The 17,730-nt window shown below is 53.9% G+C and overlaps 1 protein-coding gene across 6 annotated transcripts in view; it reads right to left on the reverse strand.

Moving 5' to 3' along the window:
- Positions 1 to 17,730, reverse strand: part of ADAMTS14 (ADAM metallopeptidase with thrombospondin type 1 motif 14) — a 130,122-nt gene that overhangs the window by 69,937 nt on the left and 42,455 nt on the right. For 4 of the 6 annotated variants that reach the window (XM_017548856.2, XM_037745830.1, XM_017548854.2 and 1 more), the window contains exons 1-2: positions 14,987 to 15,391; positions 12,793 to 13,235 (exon numbers count right to left, since the gene is read on the reverse strand). In XM_017548856.2, coding sequence (XP_017404345.1) covers positions 12,793 to 13,235; positions 14,987 to 15,068 — 525 coding nt within the window. In that variant the 5' untranslated portion in view covers positions 15,069 to 15,391. Of the gene's footprint in view, positions 1 to 12,792; positions 13,236 to 14,986; positions 15,395 to 17,730 lie in introns of those variants that run through there. The other 2 variants (XM_017548857.2, XM_017548859.2) reach the window with 2 other exon arrangements.

The raw sequence follows: 17,730 nt of genomic DNA on the forward strand, positions 1-17,730 counted from the left end.
CCCTCCAAATGAGCCCCCAGTAGCCTGGCCCAGTGGATTGCTGAAGCTGTGCTCATCTGGGAGGCATGGCTTCAATGCAGGTGAGCATGGGAGAATGCCCACCTAGCTCTAGCCACACAAGTGGCTCCTGATGACACAGTGACCCCTCAGGTATCACTGGTCGGTCTCCTCTGCAAAGGGCAGAAGGAGCAGACGAAGCACGATGGCCAGAAGACCCCAGACAGGTGGCACGGTACTGTCCTTATTCCTGCCCAGGGACCATCACCGCTAGCACAGGCTCCAGATTTCGCTGCACTCTGACAGTTCACCTGCCAGGCACTAGCAACACAAATGCCCACACTGCAGGCCAGTTACGGTGGCTCACGCCTGTAATCCCAGCACTTTGGGAGGCCGAGGCGGGTGGATCATCTGAGGTCAGGAGTTCAAGACCAGCCTGGCCAACATGGTGAAACCCCATCTCTACTAAAAAATACAAAAATTATCAGGGCGTGGTGGTGGGCGCCCATAATCCCAGCTACTAGGGAGGCTGAGGCAGGAGAATTGCTTGAACCCAGGAGACAGTAGTTGCAGTGAGCTGACATGGTGCCATTGCACTCCAGTGCAATGGGTGACAGAGTGAGAATCCATCTCAAAAAAAAAAAGGTGTCTACACTGCAGCCACCTCCAGACCCCCTTCTCCAGACCCCCTGCCTTCACATGTTTCTGTAACTTGTTTCTCCTAAAGCCTTGCCTGAAACATCACATATTCACTCATTCATTCTTCATATAAGAACTGAGAAGGCCCTGCTCTAGGTGCTGAGGACGCAGCCAAAAATTCCTCTTTGCGTGGAGCTAACATTCTACTGCAGGGTGGAGACAGGCGGGAAATAACTAGAAATATACGACACACCAAGAGGAAGGCGCCATGGAGAAGAGAGAGGCCTGGAGCTTGAAACTGAGAATAAAGTTGCCAGGGAGGGCGCCACCCTGAAGGTGACATTTGAGTGAAAGTCTGAGGGGTCTGAGGGGCAGGCCCTGGCAGTCCCTGGGGAGGAATGTTCCCCTCAGGGAGGGCAGTGAGGAGGAGCAATGACAGGGCCGGGCTGCCTTCTCCTGGAGGAGTGCCGTGCACCATGGAGGACTCGTATTGCACAAGACTGCCCGGGTGCTGTTGGTGAACAGACTGCAGGGGCAAGGGAGCTCAGGGAGGTGAGGGCCATCGTCCAGGAGAGACAGGAGGTGGCTCACACCACCCCAGTGCTGGTTATTCTTATTATGCTGTTTGTTTCCCTTTTAGAATTACCAGCAACAAAAATCCCCACACCGAGCCAAACAGGACCTGTGTGGTACCAGAGCCACACGTGTTCCCACAGGCCTCCGTGCCTTCGCCCTACTGTGCACCCCACGGGGAATGCCCCTCCCACCCAGCTCAAATGCCACCCATCACTGCTCCCTCCTCTGTGCTTCGTGGCAGTGGCTCTTGGCAGATGCTCTATTCTCATCCACATAGCTCTGTCCCTCTTCTAGACATGAGCTTCAGGAGGATGAACTGGTTCGTGCCATGCAACTGACTTTGGAACGAAGCCATGCCAAACAAGCATCCTTAGTTACAGGTGTTAAAACAAACTACCTTGTGTATACCACCCTTGTGAGAGATCTGCCTCCCCACAATTGTGGCCGTGGATTAGGCGATGGCGTCTTTTACCTAGCATCTCCCTACTGGGGACTATGAATTATGAAGTGGCAAAGGCTCAAAGGCACGATCGCCGGCCAGCGGTCGGCCAGGCTGTGGAACACAGGCCTCTTTGGTCTGGAGGAGCTAACTCATAGAGTGTGGGCCCCTGCCAGCCTCGTGGGGTAGCTCTGAACCTCTGCCTGGGGGGCGGGAGTGGCTTGGAGGAGAAAGTGGCAGGCTGTTTCTGGACAGACCAAAGGTGTAAATATGTGGCTGGCTTAAAAGCAAATGCTGACGAAGGCCTTCAGCCACCCGCTGGCAACAGAGTTTGAATTCAGAACAACCTCGTCCTAACAAATGATCTTAACTCAGACATTTCTCCAAAAAGGGGCCTGTTCTTCTGCCCCATCAGCTATATTACTGAAAGCAGAAGAAAATTAGACTGCAGGGTTTTTAAATGTTCCATGACAAGTAATGTGTACATAACAGCAGTCCGCTCTCCCTCCAATATTTTGAAAATGGATAAAACAGCAGCACTGGTGACTTGAGTCTGAGAAACACCAGAAGGTTCCGTTTGAGCATCAAATCCCACTAACTGGGCCATTGACATCTGTTTTTCTTAGTTGGCCTCCCAGTTTCAGGGAAGACAAGGACACGCAGAAGCTGAGCAGCCCTCCCCCTCACAGTGGGCGCCTCATAAACACCTCCGCTCAGTACCCCCAGGCCTCTCCACCCCCCACCACCATTAGACCAATCACTTTTACAATTCATCATTCTGAAGTTGTTGCCACGGCTACCATATCACGGGACAGCACACAGTTTACGACCTGGAGTCTCTGTTCACATACACGTGGTCTTTCCACCGACAGGAGAGGCTGCCTTGAACTGCGGTAGAACATTGCCTGGGAGTCAAGAACCCTGGACCCCATGGGCCCTGACACCTGACACTCACCTGCTGCTACATGACCCTGGATCTCCTTCCCCCGCCCTCCACCAAGCCTTGGCTTCCTCTGCTGGAAAATGAAGAGGGAGCTAGAGGCCCCCAAAGCCTCTTCCAGCCACAGCCATCTCCAGCCCAGGCCAAAGTCAGGTTGACTGGTGGAAATTACGCTGAGCTGGGATCCACGCAGATTTTCATAACACAAGGGTCTCTGCAGGCGCCTGAGCTTCTGTTGACACGGAGCTCCTTAGTGCTGCTAAGGATGAGGCAGCATGTAAATATCATCACTGTTGTTTTTAGGGCAATGAAAGCGGGGCAATCCCCACGCGCTGCAAATGGAATGCTGGGCCTGGTGGACGGTTTGGGAACTTTCTACTGCAGTGCCTGGGGATGTGGAATCTCCTGGGCCCTCACTGAGAGCCCACCCTGGGCCTGTACCACCCTGGGGCTGGGAGGCAGAAGGAGAGGCAAGCACAGCCCCCATCACTCTTACCAGCCGGCTGAGCCCCAGGCCACCCTCCCTCCAGCCAGTGCCTGAAGACATAGAGGAAGAAAAACAAAACCAGCCCTCGCTGGAATGGGAGGCCGGCTCTGCTCTGGGGGAGCCACAGTGAGGTGATGTCTGGCTTTTATTCCATATCATAAATAAGTTATTAATCCAAGGCAGACAGTCAGGCATGGCCATCAGGAGACAAGGGAGGTAAGACTGCAAGATCAGACAGGCTGGAGGACTGGAAAACCACCCAGGACCCAGGACCCAGGCCCTGGGCCTCCACTCAGACAGACGGCGGCCCAGACAGGCAGGGCCTCTGGAAAGCAGGGGGAAGAGCCCTGGCATGGGCCCCCAGAGGGCTGGAGATAAACTTGCTGTGGATCCTGCCTTAGTTTCCTTATACAATCTAAGACATCAGCAAGAAGAAGAAGAAATGCTAACTTTTATTGTTCCGAGCACTGTGGCAGCACTTTAAGTGTGTAATTTATAACCTGCAGAGCTATGAGGTAGGGACACCCACTTTACAGATGCATAAACTGAGGCTCAGAGATGTTAAATCACTTGCCTAGGGGCAATACAGAAGAATGTTTGCAAAGATGGCTGCAATGGATCCTCCTGCTTCTGTGCACGGTCTCTTTACAATGAGACTTGGCCACTTCTTCCCTCAAGAGAAAGAGTCCATTTCCCCACTCTGGGAAACTTGTCCAGCTTTATGGCTCGCTGTGACCAGCAGAATGTGCAGAAGTGACCTTATGCCATGATATGGTTTGGATCTGTGTCCCCACCAAATCTCATTTCAAACTGCAATCCCTAATGTTGGAGGTGGAGCCTACTGGGGGTGACTGAGTCGCAGACGCTGTTTCCCATGAATGGTTTAGCACCATCCTCCTGGTGCTGATCTGGTGACAGTAAGTGAGATCTGGTTGTTTAAAAGTGCGTAGCAACCCCCTCCTCTCTCTCTTGCTCCTGCTCCCTGCATGTGAGCTCCCCTTTGCCTTCCACCGTGATTGGAAGCTTCCTGAGGCCTCCCCAGTAGCAGAAGCCACTATGCTTCCTGCACAGCCTGCAGAACTGTGAGCAGGTTAAACCTTCTTTCTTTCTAAATTACCCAGCCTCAGTTATTTCTTTTCAGCAGTGCAAGGACGAACTAACACATGCAACTTCCAAGGCTAGGCCTGAAGGGGTCTTCCAGCTTCCCCCTTCCCCCTTGTGGAATGCTACCCTGAGATTGCCGACTGGAGGATGACTGGCCACTGAGAGAACTGAGGCCACCCGGCCCATAGCCAGCACCATGCTGGTCATGTAAAAGAGGCCAGCTTGGGCCCTCCAGCCCAGTCCACCCTCCACCCCAGTCCACCCTCCATCCCAGTCCACCCTCCAGCAGAACACAACCACGTTGAGTAGGCCAGGAGCAAGCAGGGGAGGAACTGCCCAGCCAACCTACAAGAGTTGTGAGGAAGGACACAATGTTATTTTCAGTTCCAAGGTTTAGACTGATTTGTTACACAGGAATGAGAACTGATAGTCACTCAGTTTCTCCACCCTGCCTATTTCCCCAGCGGAGCCTGTGCTGCCCACCTCCTGGGATGTCGCTGGGGTCAAGACACTCCCATGCGGGCCACAGCCCCTCTGCGTCCCCCAGGCCCTCAGATTGCCACAATCAGGAAGCAGCGACTTCCTCTTTCCACACTAAAGACCCACAATCACCCTGGCTGGTGGGTCAGGAGAAATCTCCCTTTCTCTCCAAAGAGTCTCTTTCTTGTTTGCGTGCTGCAAACATGAATTGCCAAAAGGAACCCAGTATTTCCCAGGAAACCGGGTAATCTAAGTAGCACACATGAGAAACCATCTCACACTCTCAGAGAGGGTGTCCCCCCTCAAAGCAGACTTGCTCGTGAAGGGAGTGCTAAGGGCAGAGAGGAAAACGGGTTTCCCCTGCATGCCCCCTCGGCCCACGGGAGTGACTGCATGAGCACCTTCGGTGGGGGGGTTCTGAGGCCCAGGGACAGCATGACACAGTGGGCCTGCAGGGCCTGCCAGGGCGCAGGAGGGCAGATGGCAGTGTACGCGCCTCAGTGGTCACCTCTGGCCTAGGAACAGGTGGCTGGACAGCCACGGAGAGGATGACAGAGGTGCTGTCCCCTCATCTAACAAGGTTAAAAACACAAAAACAAGAGTTTATGCCTCCTCACCCAGATGGTTCTCCAGCAGGCCCGGTGCTGGGTCATGGGGACACGCAGGTCACCGCACTCTGCCCTGCACCTCTAGGAAATACAGGCAGGAATGTTCAAGGCCAGCAGCAAACTGAGGGAGAAGCGAGGTGCACCCTGAGAAAACTAACGGGGGCCTGAGGGAGCCGGGACCAGCACGGGCTCTGTATGCCCCACTGAAGGCCCAGTGGGAATGGCAGCCAGAAAAATGGGGTGCTCTTGACTACTTCTTTCCTGCTGCCACCCTCAGGCCTGATAGACTCAACCAACCAGTAATCCACACCATTTAATAGCAACAGCTGAGTGACCGGGGACTGCGCTCAGCCCTTTACATACACAACAACTCTATGAAGTGATTACTATTATCCGCATTTTACAGATGGGGAAACTGAGCCACACAGAGGTGAGGTAACTGCCCAGGGTCATGGCGTGTAACAGACAGAGCTGGGATTTCAACTCAGGCAGTCTGATTCCAGAGTCACACTCACCCCCAGCACATGAAGCTGAGCTTACAAGCAACACAAGGCCTCCAGCTAACAGCCTTGCCAGGTTTGGTTCATACAATGGCTTAAGAATTAGAACACTACCTAAAAATCCATATTTCCCATTTCTCCTAAAATACTCAAAGCTCTTACAATACCAGAGTGGCACTGGAGAGGGCGGGTCCTCTCCCGTTTGCCACAATCCCACCATCTCTATGACTACCCAGTCCTCTTCTCCTTCTTCGGTTACTTACTTACTCCTGGTGCATCTGAAATTTCACCTCCTGCTCCTCCAACCCAGGGGCCCAGCCTTGTGCTCAGTGCTCAGGGAAATGCACAGGTTAAGACAGTCTCTGATTTCTAGGAACTGGTAGTTGAAATGGGAGATACATCAAGTGAGGGGACAGGGAAGGTGTGAACAGCACAGCAAAGGCAGGGTGCTGGAAAGTGAGGCAAGAGCAGGCCGGCCTGGACGGGGCAGGGGCGGGGACAGCAGCCTGCGAGCTGGAGCCCCTGAGGCTGGGGGGGCAGGTCAGCAAGGCAGCAAGGCCTGCACCAGTGTGGGGCCAGACACAAGGCTCTGGTGCCCCCTGCCCTTCCCAGGGTCTCTAGACACACACATGTGAGGGCAGGAGGCCTGCAGGTCAAGATGTAAGGGGACAAGCCAGCTGAGTGTCTGGGAGGGGTCGCTCACAGGGGAGACTCCAAGCCTCCACACTCCACACCTCCAAAACAGGGTGGAATATGGAGCTGACCCGGCGCTTCCCAAGGAGCCACCAGGACGCCTACTCACTCACCTAGCCAGCCAAGAGCAGCCCCTGGGGCAAGGACAGTTGTTTGGCACCAGAGGCAAATGAGCCACAGACAAATCTGCTGTGCACCAGTATCGAGCTGGAAGGATGAGTGTCTTTCCCAAACATGAATGTGACTCCTGTTTAAAAACCTCTGTGGCTCCCCATGACACCAGGGGTAAGGCCAAGCTCCGTGGTGAGGCAGACATTTTCCAATTACATTTTCACCATTCCCCCTCTCCCATGGAGAGCTGGAATGACTTGCCATTTCCTGAATCCTGCAGAGACACAGGATTTCCTTCCCTACAGAATGACTACAGTTCCCACTCTGTGGCTTTGAAAACTCCTACTGATCCTTTAAAACCCAACCCAAATGTCCCCTACCCTGGAAGCGTTCCCTGATAACCCCTCCTTCTCGGTACTCACCTCCAAGCCACCCATGGTGTGCACTATGCTTCTCTGTATCCCCACAAATCACTGAAGCTTAGTGTGGCCTGTGTTGCCTTTTACTGCTGTCTACTGTGCAGTTCAGCCTTCCCTTTAAACCGTGGGCCTCTGGAGTATGGGGCAGAGGGTGGAGTTTCATCCCTGCATCCCCAGGACCTGGACAAGGGCCAGTCAGATAACACTAATGATCTGACATATCATTGCAATAAAAGGACTCTGATGATATTTGTAATATTTATCATTATTGATAATTACTGTTAAAAAGTAATCATGACTGGCTGAGTGTGGTGGCTCACGCCTGTAATCTCAGCACTGTGGGAGGCTGAAGCAGGTGGATCAGCCAAGGCTGAGGTCAGGAATTCAAGACCAGTGTGGCCAACATGGTGAAGCTCCAACTCTATTAAAAATACAAAAATTAGCTGGGCGTGGTGGTGTATGCCCGGCTACTCAGGAGGCTGAGACAGGAGAATCACTTGAATCCAGGAGGTGGAGGTTACAGTGAGCAGAGATCATGCCACTGCACTCCAGCCCAGGCATGGGCTCAAAAAAAGAAAAAAAGTAATCAAGATTATTTCAGTGATTATCACTGAATAATCTCCATTTTTTAAGGCCCTGTTATAAACCAGGTCCTGCACTTTGCCTTATCTCATTTAATCCTCTGAACAACCCCATAGACAGCTGTTCCTCTGCCCTCCCCACAGATGAGGAATCTAAGCACAGGGAGACGAAGACGCAAGCTCAAGGTCCCACAGCTGGTCTGTACCAGAGTGAACGCATCCTGCTCTTTCCCCCAGCCTAGACTATCTCCTTGGAATTACGAACACCACCTGTGATGGGGCCCTTCCATAGGCCAGGTGCTTTTGGTAACAGGTTTATTGAGATATGACATATCGTATAATCCACCTACTTAAAGTGCATAATGTAATTGTTTTTAGTATATTCACAGAATTGCTTAACCACGGCCACAATTTTAGAACATTTTCAGCCTCCCATAAAGAAGCCCCTTACCCTGAAGTTCTCAACTCCCCAGCCCCACCCCACATTGTAGACCCATTTTAAAGACAAAAGGGAGGTGCTCCAAGAGCTTCTGTGACTTGTTCAGTGGTGAGCATTCCAGCTGGGAGGCAGCCTCCCCTGCCCCTCCCAAAACCACCTGCCAGGGTCTACTCAGCATAACCCATCAAAAATGCAAGATCTGCAGAGAGTGGAGAACAGAACCAGATGGCGACAAATCTTACACGTGTGGCTGCTTCCACGCCAGGCCCTGACTCACAGAGGCACTGAAGGCACAGGGGGAAACACGGTGCGGCCAAGCCCCCGTCGCCCCAGTGCAGGTTATCAGGGCCCAGGGCCTGGGGAGGCAGGGATGACTATAGGAGAAGCAACCCTTCAGGGGGCTGGTGGCCTGGATTCTAGAAGGGTACTGTGAGCATGCAGCCCCACTGAGAAGCAGGGACCCCAATCTGCTGACCCCATCCTTGTACCCCACAACCTCTCCAGGATCCAAAAATAACTGGTCCCCAGCCCATGTTTCTCCCAGCTACAGAGTGTTAGTCGCTCTGAAGAGTAGCCCATCAGGTCACTGCTGACACCTGGACACATTCCCAGTCTGGGACCCTTAGGTCTAACAGCATCACAGGCTAGCTGCCCACTACCCCAGAGGAAACACTTCGCAGGCAGGACCAGGCCCCGCCCCCACACCCCTTATTCCCTGCCCTTGAACATCCTCAAGACTGGCTGGGTCAGTCATTCTCTCTGCTGGTCAGGGGACGGGCACTATCTTTCAGGTTTATAATGTCTGAACAGTCTTGAGCAAATGCCACCTCCTCTGGGATGCCCTAACCTAGACACCCTAACCAAACTAAATGGGTCCTTCTCCTGCTGCCTCTCACAGGGTTCTCAAGTTTGCTTTTATGTCTGGGTGCCCATTAGCCTACGAACTCCTCCAGGGCAAGGGTCCTGCCTTTTCATTCCCGGATCTTTCTCTTTCCCCTCCCAGAGCTAGGACACATACAAGGCCCTCCGGGACAGTGGCTGGGAAGTAAAATAAAGTATCCCATACCCTAGTGTGAGGCATGTCTGCAACGTAGGAGGGAGCTGTCAACTACAGGTTTACAGGGGCCTGGCTCCAAACTCCAGCAAGGTCAGCCCCATGCCACAAAGCACGAGTGCCAGAGCTGGAAGGGGTCTGAGCTTACCCATTCCAGCTTTCTCAACACACCCAGGAGGCAACTGAGGCCCAGAGAAGGGGGCAGCTTGCTTAGAGTCACACAGCCACATCTCTCAACTCCCAGCCCAGCCTCTTCCAGAGAGCAGGCTGCCCCATCCCTGCCCCAGACCCTCTCTTCCATTCTGCCCTTCTTTCTAGGTCAGACCAAGCGCCCCCTGCCCAGCGTGTCCTTAGGGTCCACTCCACAGCCCCACCTGGCATGGTGCTCCTTCCTCTGTCCAACCATCACCAGCCTGCTCAAGCTCTTCCCTCTGCCCAGAGGGCCCTCCCCACCCTCTGGCCCCAGCAAACTTCTACTCATCCTTCAAGATCTAGTGCAAATGTCACTTTCACTGACATCAAAGAAAACAATCACTCCCATTTACTGAGTACCCATCCCCACGGTAGTCTAGAAAACCAAGTGAATGCTAAAACTATTTGTGGGTTCCCCCCTGCATGGCACCCACATTCCTCGAGGGCAGGGACCTGACTCTCTGCAAAGCAGGAGTAATAACAATATCTGCACACACACTTCACAAGATTCAAGGAAGCAGAAGAGCTTTGTAAACGATAAAGTCCCGTGCTAATAGAAGCTATCTGTACTATCTTCGTATCTCTGCCTGTGACTCAGTTTCCTCATCTACAAATGGATGGAGTTAAGTAAGCACATACATGTCTGGCCACAGAAAGGACTCATTGTTGCTGTCATTATCTGTGTCACTTTCATTTTCTTATGATCTCCCCAGCGACCTTGTCCATGGTCAGCACTCAGTACATATTTTTTGAAATGAATGACTTTGGCATTTCAGATGTTAGAGAATATTGGATTAAAATCCAGAGACCACGTAAAGATGCAGAGTTCAATCTTATCAGAAATGCTACACCATGGCCTTTGAGTTCCAAAGGTGAGCTCAGCTGGATCACTGTGACACAGCCCCTTGCTGTCATGGGACACAGGGCTGTTTCCCGGAGTGGGCTGAAAGTCAAGAAATCTCAGCCTGGAGTGACCTCTGTGCTGGCAGCCCCAGTGGACAGGCAGCCAGGGAGTACCACTCCCAGGGCCTGGAGCAGGAGGCGTCCAGATACTGGACTTCAGGATTGGCCTCTGGAAACAGTCAGGATACATGTTGTGATCCAGCCTGAAGGTCAGCCCAGTGAAGTCCATTTCTGCCCCTCACCAAGGGGAGGGGGACCCAGGCCAGGCACTTCCTGGCGCCTCAGTTCTATACCAGCTACACTGCAAGCCTCCAGAAGCCTGTGCCTGGACAGTGTCTGAGACCCGACCTTGCTTCAGCAAATGCCACACAGAATCAATTCCCATCTTCCATGGAACATCAAGTGCAGCCCCTCTTTGGACAAATGAGAAGAGTAAAGCTCAGAAATGGAGGGTGGCTTGCCCAGGGTCACACAGCTAATGATAACTTACTCAGAGGCCACCAAAAATCAGCAACAGCCTCTGAGGCATGCCCAGCCCCAAGCCCACTGAACATCCCCACCCCCACCATCAGCCAGCCCACAAAACCAGAGCATGGTGGCTTGTCACCATCTACGCTATGCTATGCAGCCATGTGATCATGCTTCAGGAGTGCTAGCTCAGGGTCCATCGTGGCCCTGGTCCTTGTGGCACCTAGTGTGACCACTACTTGTCAATGGGCCGCTAAGCTGGTTCAATGACAAGGGAGGTTTTCAGGATGCAAAGCGGGTGGGGGTTACTTATTATCATCCCTGGATGATTCCTAACATCACTTGGGATTTTCAACCAAAAGTTGTGGCCATGGTTTACCTCTAGCCAGCAGGGTGACCGAGGGCCCCAGTGGCACAGAGCCACAGAGCCAGAGCGGGCTGGTGGTGGAGGCTCACCCCAGAAACCTGAAAAGGCCTTAGACTCCCCCAGCTGACCTGACCATCTGTTTCCTCAAAGTCTGCTCTCAGGAACTCCTGCATCAGATCACCTGGAGAGTTTGGTAACGGTCAGATCCTGGTCCCTCCTCCACGAGGCAGATTCTGTGCCCCTGACAAGGTGCTGAGGTGATTCTAGCCCTTGCTTAACGATGATAACCAACTACCGTGTAGATAAGCCCTCTCCATGAGGGCCCTATCACCTTCAATGGGGTGAAAATTAATTCTGGGGAAGGCAAAAAGTTACACCTTTGAATACATAAAGCACAGATAGATATACAGTGTATAAGCAGGTATTCAGTACATCTGTGGTATTAAAACTGCATGAGGAAACCAGGCACAGTGACATCCACCTATAGCCCCAGCTCCTGGGACATGGAGGCAGGAGTATTGCTGGAGGCCAGGAGTTCGAGGCTGCAGTACCCTAAGCTTGTGCCTGTGAACAGCCACTACACTCCAGCCTGGGCAACATAGTGAGAATCTGCCTCTAAAAGAAAAAACTCATGGTGGGGTGGACTGATGATTAGGGGTGAAATGTCTAAGACATTAGGGGGTTCATCATGACAAAAGGTGGAAAGCACTGGCCTAGATAGAGGCAGCTGCGAAATCAGCAGAAAAGACATCTCCTACACATGGGACAATGGTGACAAGTGCTCCCCACCCTGCCAGTGAGGAGGGAACCCCAACCCCTCCCCACTTCAAATTTGTTGAGTCTCAAAGCCGAAGGGCAGAGGGGCAAGCAGTCCTCTTCTTGGGACCCATCAGCTCATACCTGAGTCACTGGGGCAGCGAAGAGCCACCCAGCAGGACCCTGAGGCTGCTATGCCAGCTCACGAGGGCCTGCCACAGTGAGGGGGAACATCGAGGGGATGGACTGACAGCCAGCCCCAGGTGGGGGGGGGGGAAAGACAGCCCACCCCGTGGCTTTCTGGCTTGCAATGTGGAGCCAACTAGCAAAGGCACTCCCAGCCTCTGGGAAGCAGTGGGGGTCCTAGGAGAGGGACCACATAAAGCAGCCAGGAAAGAGTAGGCTGGCTCTGGGAGGAGAGACAGGGAGGAGAAGAGGAAGGACACGACATTACAATGTTACAGGACATAATGGCAGCCACTAACTATGCCCACGCCAGGAGCCAGGCAGGGGCAGCCCCCAGTGCACTGCCCAGGGAAGTGGGCCACATCATTAACACCAGTGGGATAGCTCCAGGAGAGCAGGGGCCACGTCTGCCTCAGGCACTACCAGCACCTAGAACAGTAAATATGTACAAAATAAATAAGGAAAAGAGCCACAGAGAGGTTAACTCATCCAGATCCTCACAGCTAGGCAGCGGCTCAGCCACAATTCCAACACCAGCAGTCAGACTCCAGAGCCTGGCTTCCTTACCCTGGTGTTTCTCGGTACTCAGAGACACCAGCCAAACAGCCTGTGATCCAGCTGGGTCCGTGGGGGGCGAGGGGTGAACATGATACAGGCACCGTCCCAACTCGGCCACTTCACACCTGGCAGAGCGTGAACCCGGTGGCCTGCAGGGGCAGGCGGTACTCCCTCAAGAAGGCAGCACAGCCCCTGCCTTGCCCAGACAGCAAAACATGCCCATAGCGATCTCAGAACCACGTGAGCAGGGCACGGGAGGGGGAGGATGCAGCTTAATGGAAGTCTCATCCCTTACCAATCCATCACAGTTGCTGATGGCAACAGCTGCCCCAGGCATTCCAGTGACACCTCCAGTGTACACACACTCCTGCTGTAAGGGCTGCCGGAACAGCTCCCGAAAATCCTCCTGCCACTCCACTGAGGCTCCTGGCACTACCAACCTCCGATTAGGCCGAAGGCGCAGGTGCAGTTCCTTCCCGAAAACAGTGACATTGAAGTAGAGGGAGTGGCGCCCCGCCCTGCCAGGCCACAGGGTCCCTCCTTCTGGATGCGGTGGACTGCGAGCCACCCGGAGGTGACTGGAGCGTCGTGGTAGTGTGGGTGGCATGTCCACTACCATGCTCCCTGCAGAGGCTGCTGCTGGGCCAGACACCACGTGGGAGAGGAAGCGTCCCCGAAAGTCTGTGCTGCAGGGCACTGTCACACCATAGTCACTGAGCTTTCCAGAGAGGTGCAGTTCTGTTGGAGGTAAACAAAGAGTCACTTCAATGCAGTTGGTGCAGAGGTAAGGGGAAGTCTGGAATCCCTTGAGGGCAGGGAGAGATGAGAAATAGGAACGCTGAGTGTCACCCTTAGATGGGCCCCTTAGCTCAAGTTCATACATTTTCCATCCATTGCTTCCTGAGCTCCAGGATTCCTACACTTGGATAAAGGGTGTTTGAGTACTTTGTGGGAATATCACTCCCTGTAGCCCCCAGGTCCTTTTTAAACTTAGTGGAAGAAGACAAATGATACCAGACAGAGTCCTGTCACTAGCAGCAAGACTTCCAACCTTGCTCGGCCCAGAAAAGGACTAAAATTCCCTAAAAGCCAACAGGGCAAATAAAGGGAAAGCCAGATCTGCCCAAACTCCCCAGTGTGCTGAAGTCACCAGCCCAGGCTGGGATAGAGCCCTCTCCCCAAGCTTCTGAGAACACAGCTGGCAAAACAAACACACCTAGAAAACCAGGGGACCGTGGGCACATGTCAAGGAGAAGGTGGGGCTGCAGAGGGGAGGGAGGGAATGCACGGTTCTCTATTTTTCCAAGGCTAGAAACAAAATTTCTTAAAGTAGCACTGTGGCCGCTGAGATTTCTGTATGGCCCAGCCCCAAGCTGGATTATTATAGATCTTCAGAAAGAAAAGGAGACACAGGGGGTGACCTGCCCACTTGGGCTGAATAAGTGTTAGGTCATGGCCCCATTCTCTGGGCCACATGCCAGCAGGCCCATCCTCACAGAGCGCTCCTCGAGCTCAGCCAGGCTGGGCAGGAATGACAGCTCCCTGGCTTCCAGGCCTGGTGATTCATGAATGCGAGTTTGGGAGGAATTTTCATTTCCACACAACTTTACCTCTCGTCTCCCCAGTTCAAGTCACTGATAAAACACAGAAAATGGTGTTTCCTGAAATACCCCCATGCCCACAGCTCTAGTTTCATCCATTATAGCAGAGGACCCCCAAGACTGCTGTTAAGAGGGAACCCACTCTGGCACATGAACAAGGCTCACAGACAAGCAGGCACCCTGCCTGGAAATGACCAGAGACTCCTCCCCATGTTCAGAGCCACCAGGAGGGTAACCCATGCTGCAGGGCAGGACTGGAGTGTATCTGGGCTGTACATGAGAGCACTGTGTCTGCAGCATTTGACAATGCTATGTTGGGGGCAGTGGAAGGATGTGAGTGTGTTTCTTTGCAGGAGTGTGAGTGGCATCCCGCGTGCTCTGCAGCAGGAAGCAATCACCTGTTAGCCTTTCCTGGATATGTAACAGTGTCTCTCTCTCTCTCTCTCTCTCTCTCTCTCTCTCTCTCTCACACACACACACACACACACACACACACACACACACCTTGCACCCATGTTCACACAAGTTGGAGACAGAGAAGACACTGAAAGAGAAAGACATACAGGACAGGGAAACAGATTGAACAGATTGGGAGGAGGAGAGAAGAAACACAGAGAGACAAAGAGACAGATATGCGGCTCCTAAGAAGAGACTCGATGCTCCCAGATTCTCTCCTGGGGTCTCTGTCTACTTCTAGGGCCAGAGAGGGAGAGAAATCACGGGACAGCGCCGTGGCACAGAGGAAGAAAAGAGAGCAGGTCAGCCCAGAGTGTGCACACTGCCTCCCACCCGCTGGAACCCTGCCCAGGTGGCTGAGGCAGCCTTGGGCCACCCTGACCGTGTGCACCCCGGACCCCACAGGCCCCCGCGCGCCCAACCCGCACGCACCTGGGGTCCAACTGCCAGTGGCGGCGCAGAGCGCGCAGTGCAAGGGCAGCAGGCAGGACAGCAGCGCGCGGAGTGGAGCCATGTGGCCGCGCTGGGACGCGGGACAGGCGAGCGCCCGAGCGCCAAGTCCCAATCTGAGGGCGGCGAGGCTAGGGTGCGCCCAGGGCTGTCGGAGCACCAGACCGCTCCCGCCGCCGCCGCCGCCGCCGCCTCCCTGCCTAGAGCCTCCCTCCCGCGGGCTCCGGGTCCCCCGCGCGGCGCCGCCGCCTGGACCGCTGGTTCCGGGCGCGCGAGGCTGCCGGCGGGAGAGCGGAGCCGCTGACGCGCCAGCGTCCCCGGTGCCAACTGCCGGCGGGTCGGTCAGCCCGCCCGCGCAGTGACGCTCCGGGACTCCGCGGGAGCCGGGCAAGGGGGCGGCGGGGCGGGCCGGGGGTGGGCACACCCGGCGGGGCGGGGCCGGGCGCGGGTCGGAGCTGGGGCGCCCGGCTCCCGGGGGCGGGGCACGTGGCTGGGGAGTGCAGCTGCCTGCGGCGCGGATAGGAAGTGCCACGCGGAGCCGGAGCAGGGGCTCCTGGCGCACGGGACGATTGTCCCCTCAGACGCCTGGGCGCCCCGGAGTGGTGGCCCGAATCCGCTTTCTACGGCCGCAGTGCCAGCTCGCTGTTTCTGTTCCAGAGCCAGGAGGCCGAAGGGGTGTCCGGCTGCATTTGGGGGTGTGGTGGACAGTGAGCTTCCCGGTAGAGAGAGACTCCCTCTTTCTTTCACTACGGTCTTGATACCCTCACTAACCATCGACCCCTTGGATCTACCCATTTTCCAGACTCCAGCCCAGGGTGCACGACTGACCTGTGTCCTAGCCAAGAGCAGGTTTGAGACGGTAAGGAGAGAATCCTGGCTTCACAGTCAGACAGCCCTGACTGAAATCCTAGCTCTGAACCTCAGTCGCCTGATCTATGAAATGGGTGTTAGCTATACCACATAATAGATGCTCAATAAGTGATAACTGCCCTCTGCTTCCATGTCTGACACCAGTAGCAACTACGGCACCCCAAGGTGGAAAGAAGCAAGAGTCTGAGAAGAGTGCAGATGCTGGTCTTGGCAATGGCGTTGAGACCAGGTCAGGAGTCGGCACAAACAACCCAACGGAAGATCCATGCTCTTGCTTTGCTCTGTAAATATGTAACTAATAATTTGCAAATAAACTATATTTCAAACAATCCATGGGAGTTAGGGGAAGGAGATTTTTTTAAAATAACCATGGAATAAAGAATCTCGGAAATGATGCCAGTTTTGGAGGACCACTGCATTTGAGAAGCAGGTTCAGAAAGCTAAAGTATATTATATTCCAAGCATTCTAAGCCACATCAGAGCATCCAGATATTTGGAAATGGCACAACCAAATTGATCTATATTAAATTAGTGAAGCAAAGAATTCCTCTTTCTCCTCTTTCTGGTCTTTTAAGATGCCTCTTGACTGGGTAGAGTGGCTCACTCCTGTAGTCCCAGCACTTTGGGAGGCTGAGGCAGAAGGGTCGCTTGAGCCTGAGAGGTTGAGGCTGCAATGAGCCGAGATCATGCCACTGCACTCCAGCCTGGGTGACAGAGCAATACTCTGTCAAAAAAAAAAAAAAAAAAAAGTACAAAATCAAGGTCCAGACAGATCCAGACAGCATTCTATATGTGAGGGCTGATGGAGCAAGAAAGTGAGAAGGTCAGTGTGTGTGTGAGAGAGAGAGAGAGAGAGAGAGAGAGAGAAAGAGTGAGGAGAGGCTGGGAGATGACCAAGCTGGAGCTTTTCAGATCTGGCCCTCTGCAAACCCACCGAATGATCTCAGGATAAAATTGCTTCCCTTCTCAGGGTCTCAGTTTTCCAAGCTGCAGAGTGGGGACCCTGTGGGACAGAAGGAAAAAGTCATGGCATAAGGATTGCTCCTTTTCTGCTGTGGGGCCATCTCAGAGAAATTCCCCTGGAAAACTCAGGGGCCCCAGCTCCATTCCACCTCCTTCTTCCTGCCTCAAGGAGAGCAAGTCAAGAAGGGCAGGTCGCACTGGGGCCCCAGAGGCCTGTCTCACCAGTTGTGGGCTGGGGCCTTCCCTGGAGCCAGCCTTGGCAAGCAGAAAGCAAAACCTCACCCTGTTTCTCTACCCCCACCCCCTTCTCTGGGGCTACAATGGTTGCTTTTATTGGCAAGTACTATGTGTCCAAGCTCTCTTCCACCGAGGAGGCCTTTGTTAGGAAGAGGGGATATGGGGGCATAGCTCAGAGTCTGGGCCAGAAGGTGGGGAGACAGCAGGGTGGCCCCAGATCTGGAGATGAACAGGACCAAAGCAAAGAAATCCCCACATGTAAGCTGGGGACCCTCCTAGAAAGTCAAGGTCTGGGTTCTCCAGGGTCTCGCCTTGAGACTTGGCTTGGGTGTTTCTCTGGCTAGTGGCTCCCCAACACCTAACACAACACTTTCAGTCAATGGTCCTGGGGCAGAGGGATGCAGAAAATCTGTGCTGGCTGAATGAAGCCAGCAACCAATTGAAAAACCTGATATGGGCATGAGAAAGCCTGAAAACCAGATAAGGAAGGAGTAGAGAAATGTGCTCTTGATGAACATGCAAAGTCACCAGGGGACCCCAGGGAGTCTGGGGACTCTGGGAAGTGGGGGCTTAGAGGAAGATTTCACTGCCATAGATCCAAGCTGAGGCTTCCACAGGGGAGACCGAGAGGAACAAATTTTCCTGGTTGGGAATGG

The sequence above is a fragment of the Cebus imitator genome, unplaced genomic scaffold (assembly GCF_001604975.1).
Source record: "Cebus imitator isolate Cc_AM_T3 unplaced genomic scaffold, Cebus_imitator-1.0 Scaffold215, whole genome shotgun sequence".
NCBI lineage: Eukaryota > Metazoa > Chordata > Mammalia > Primates > Cebidae > Cebus > Cebus imitator.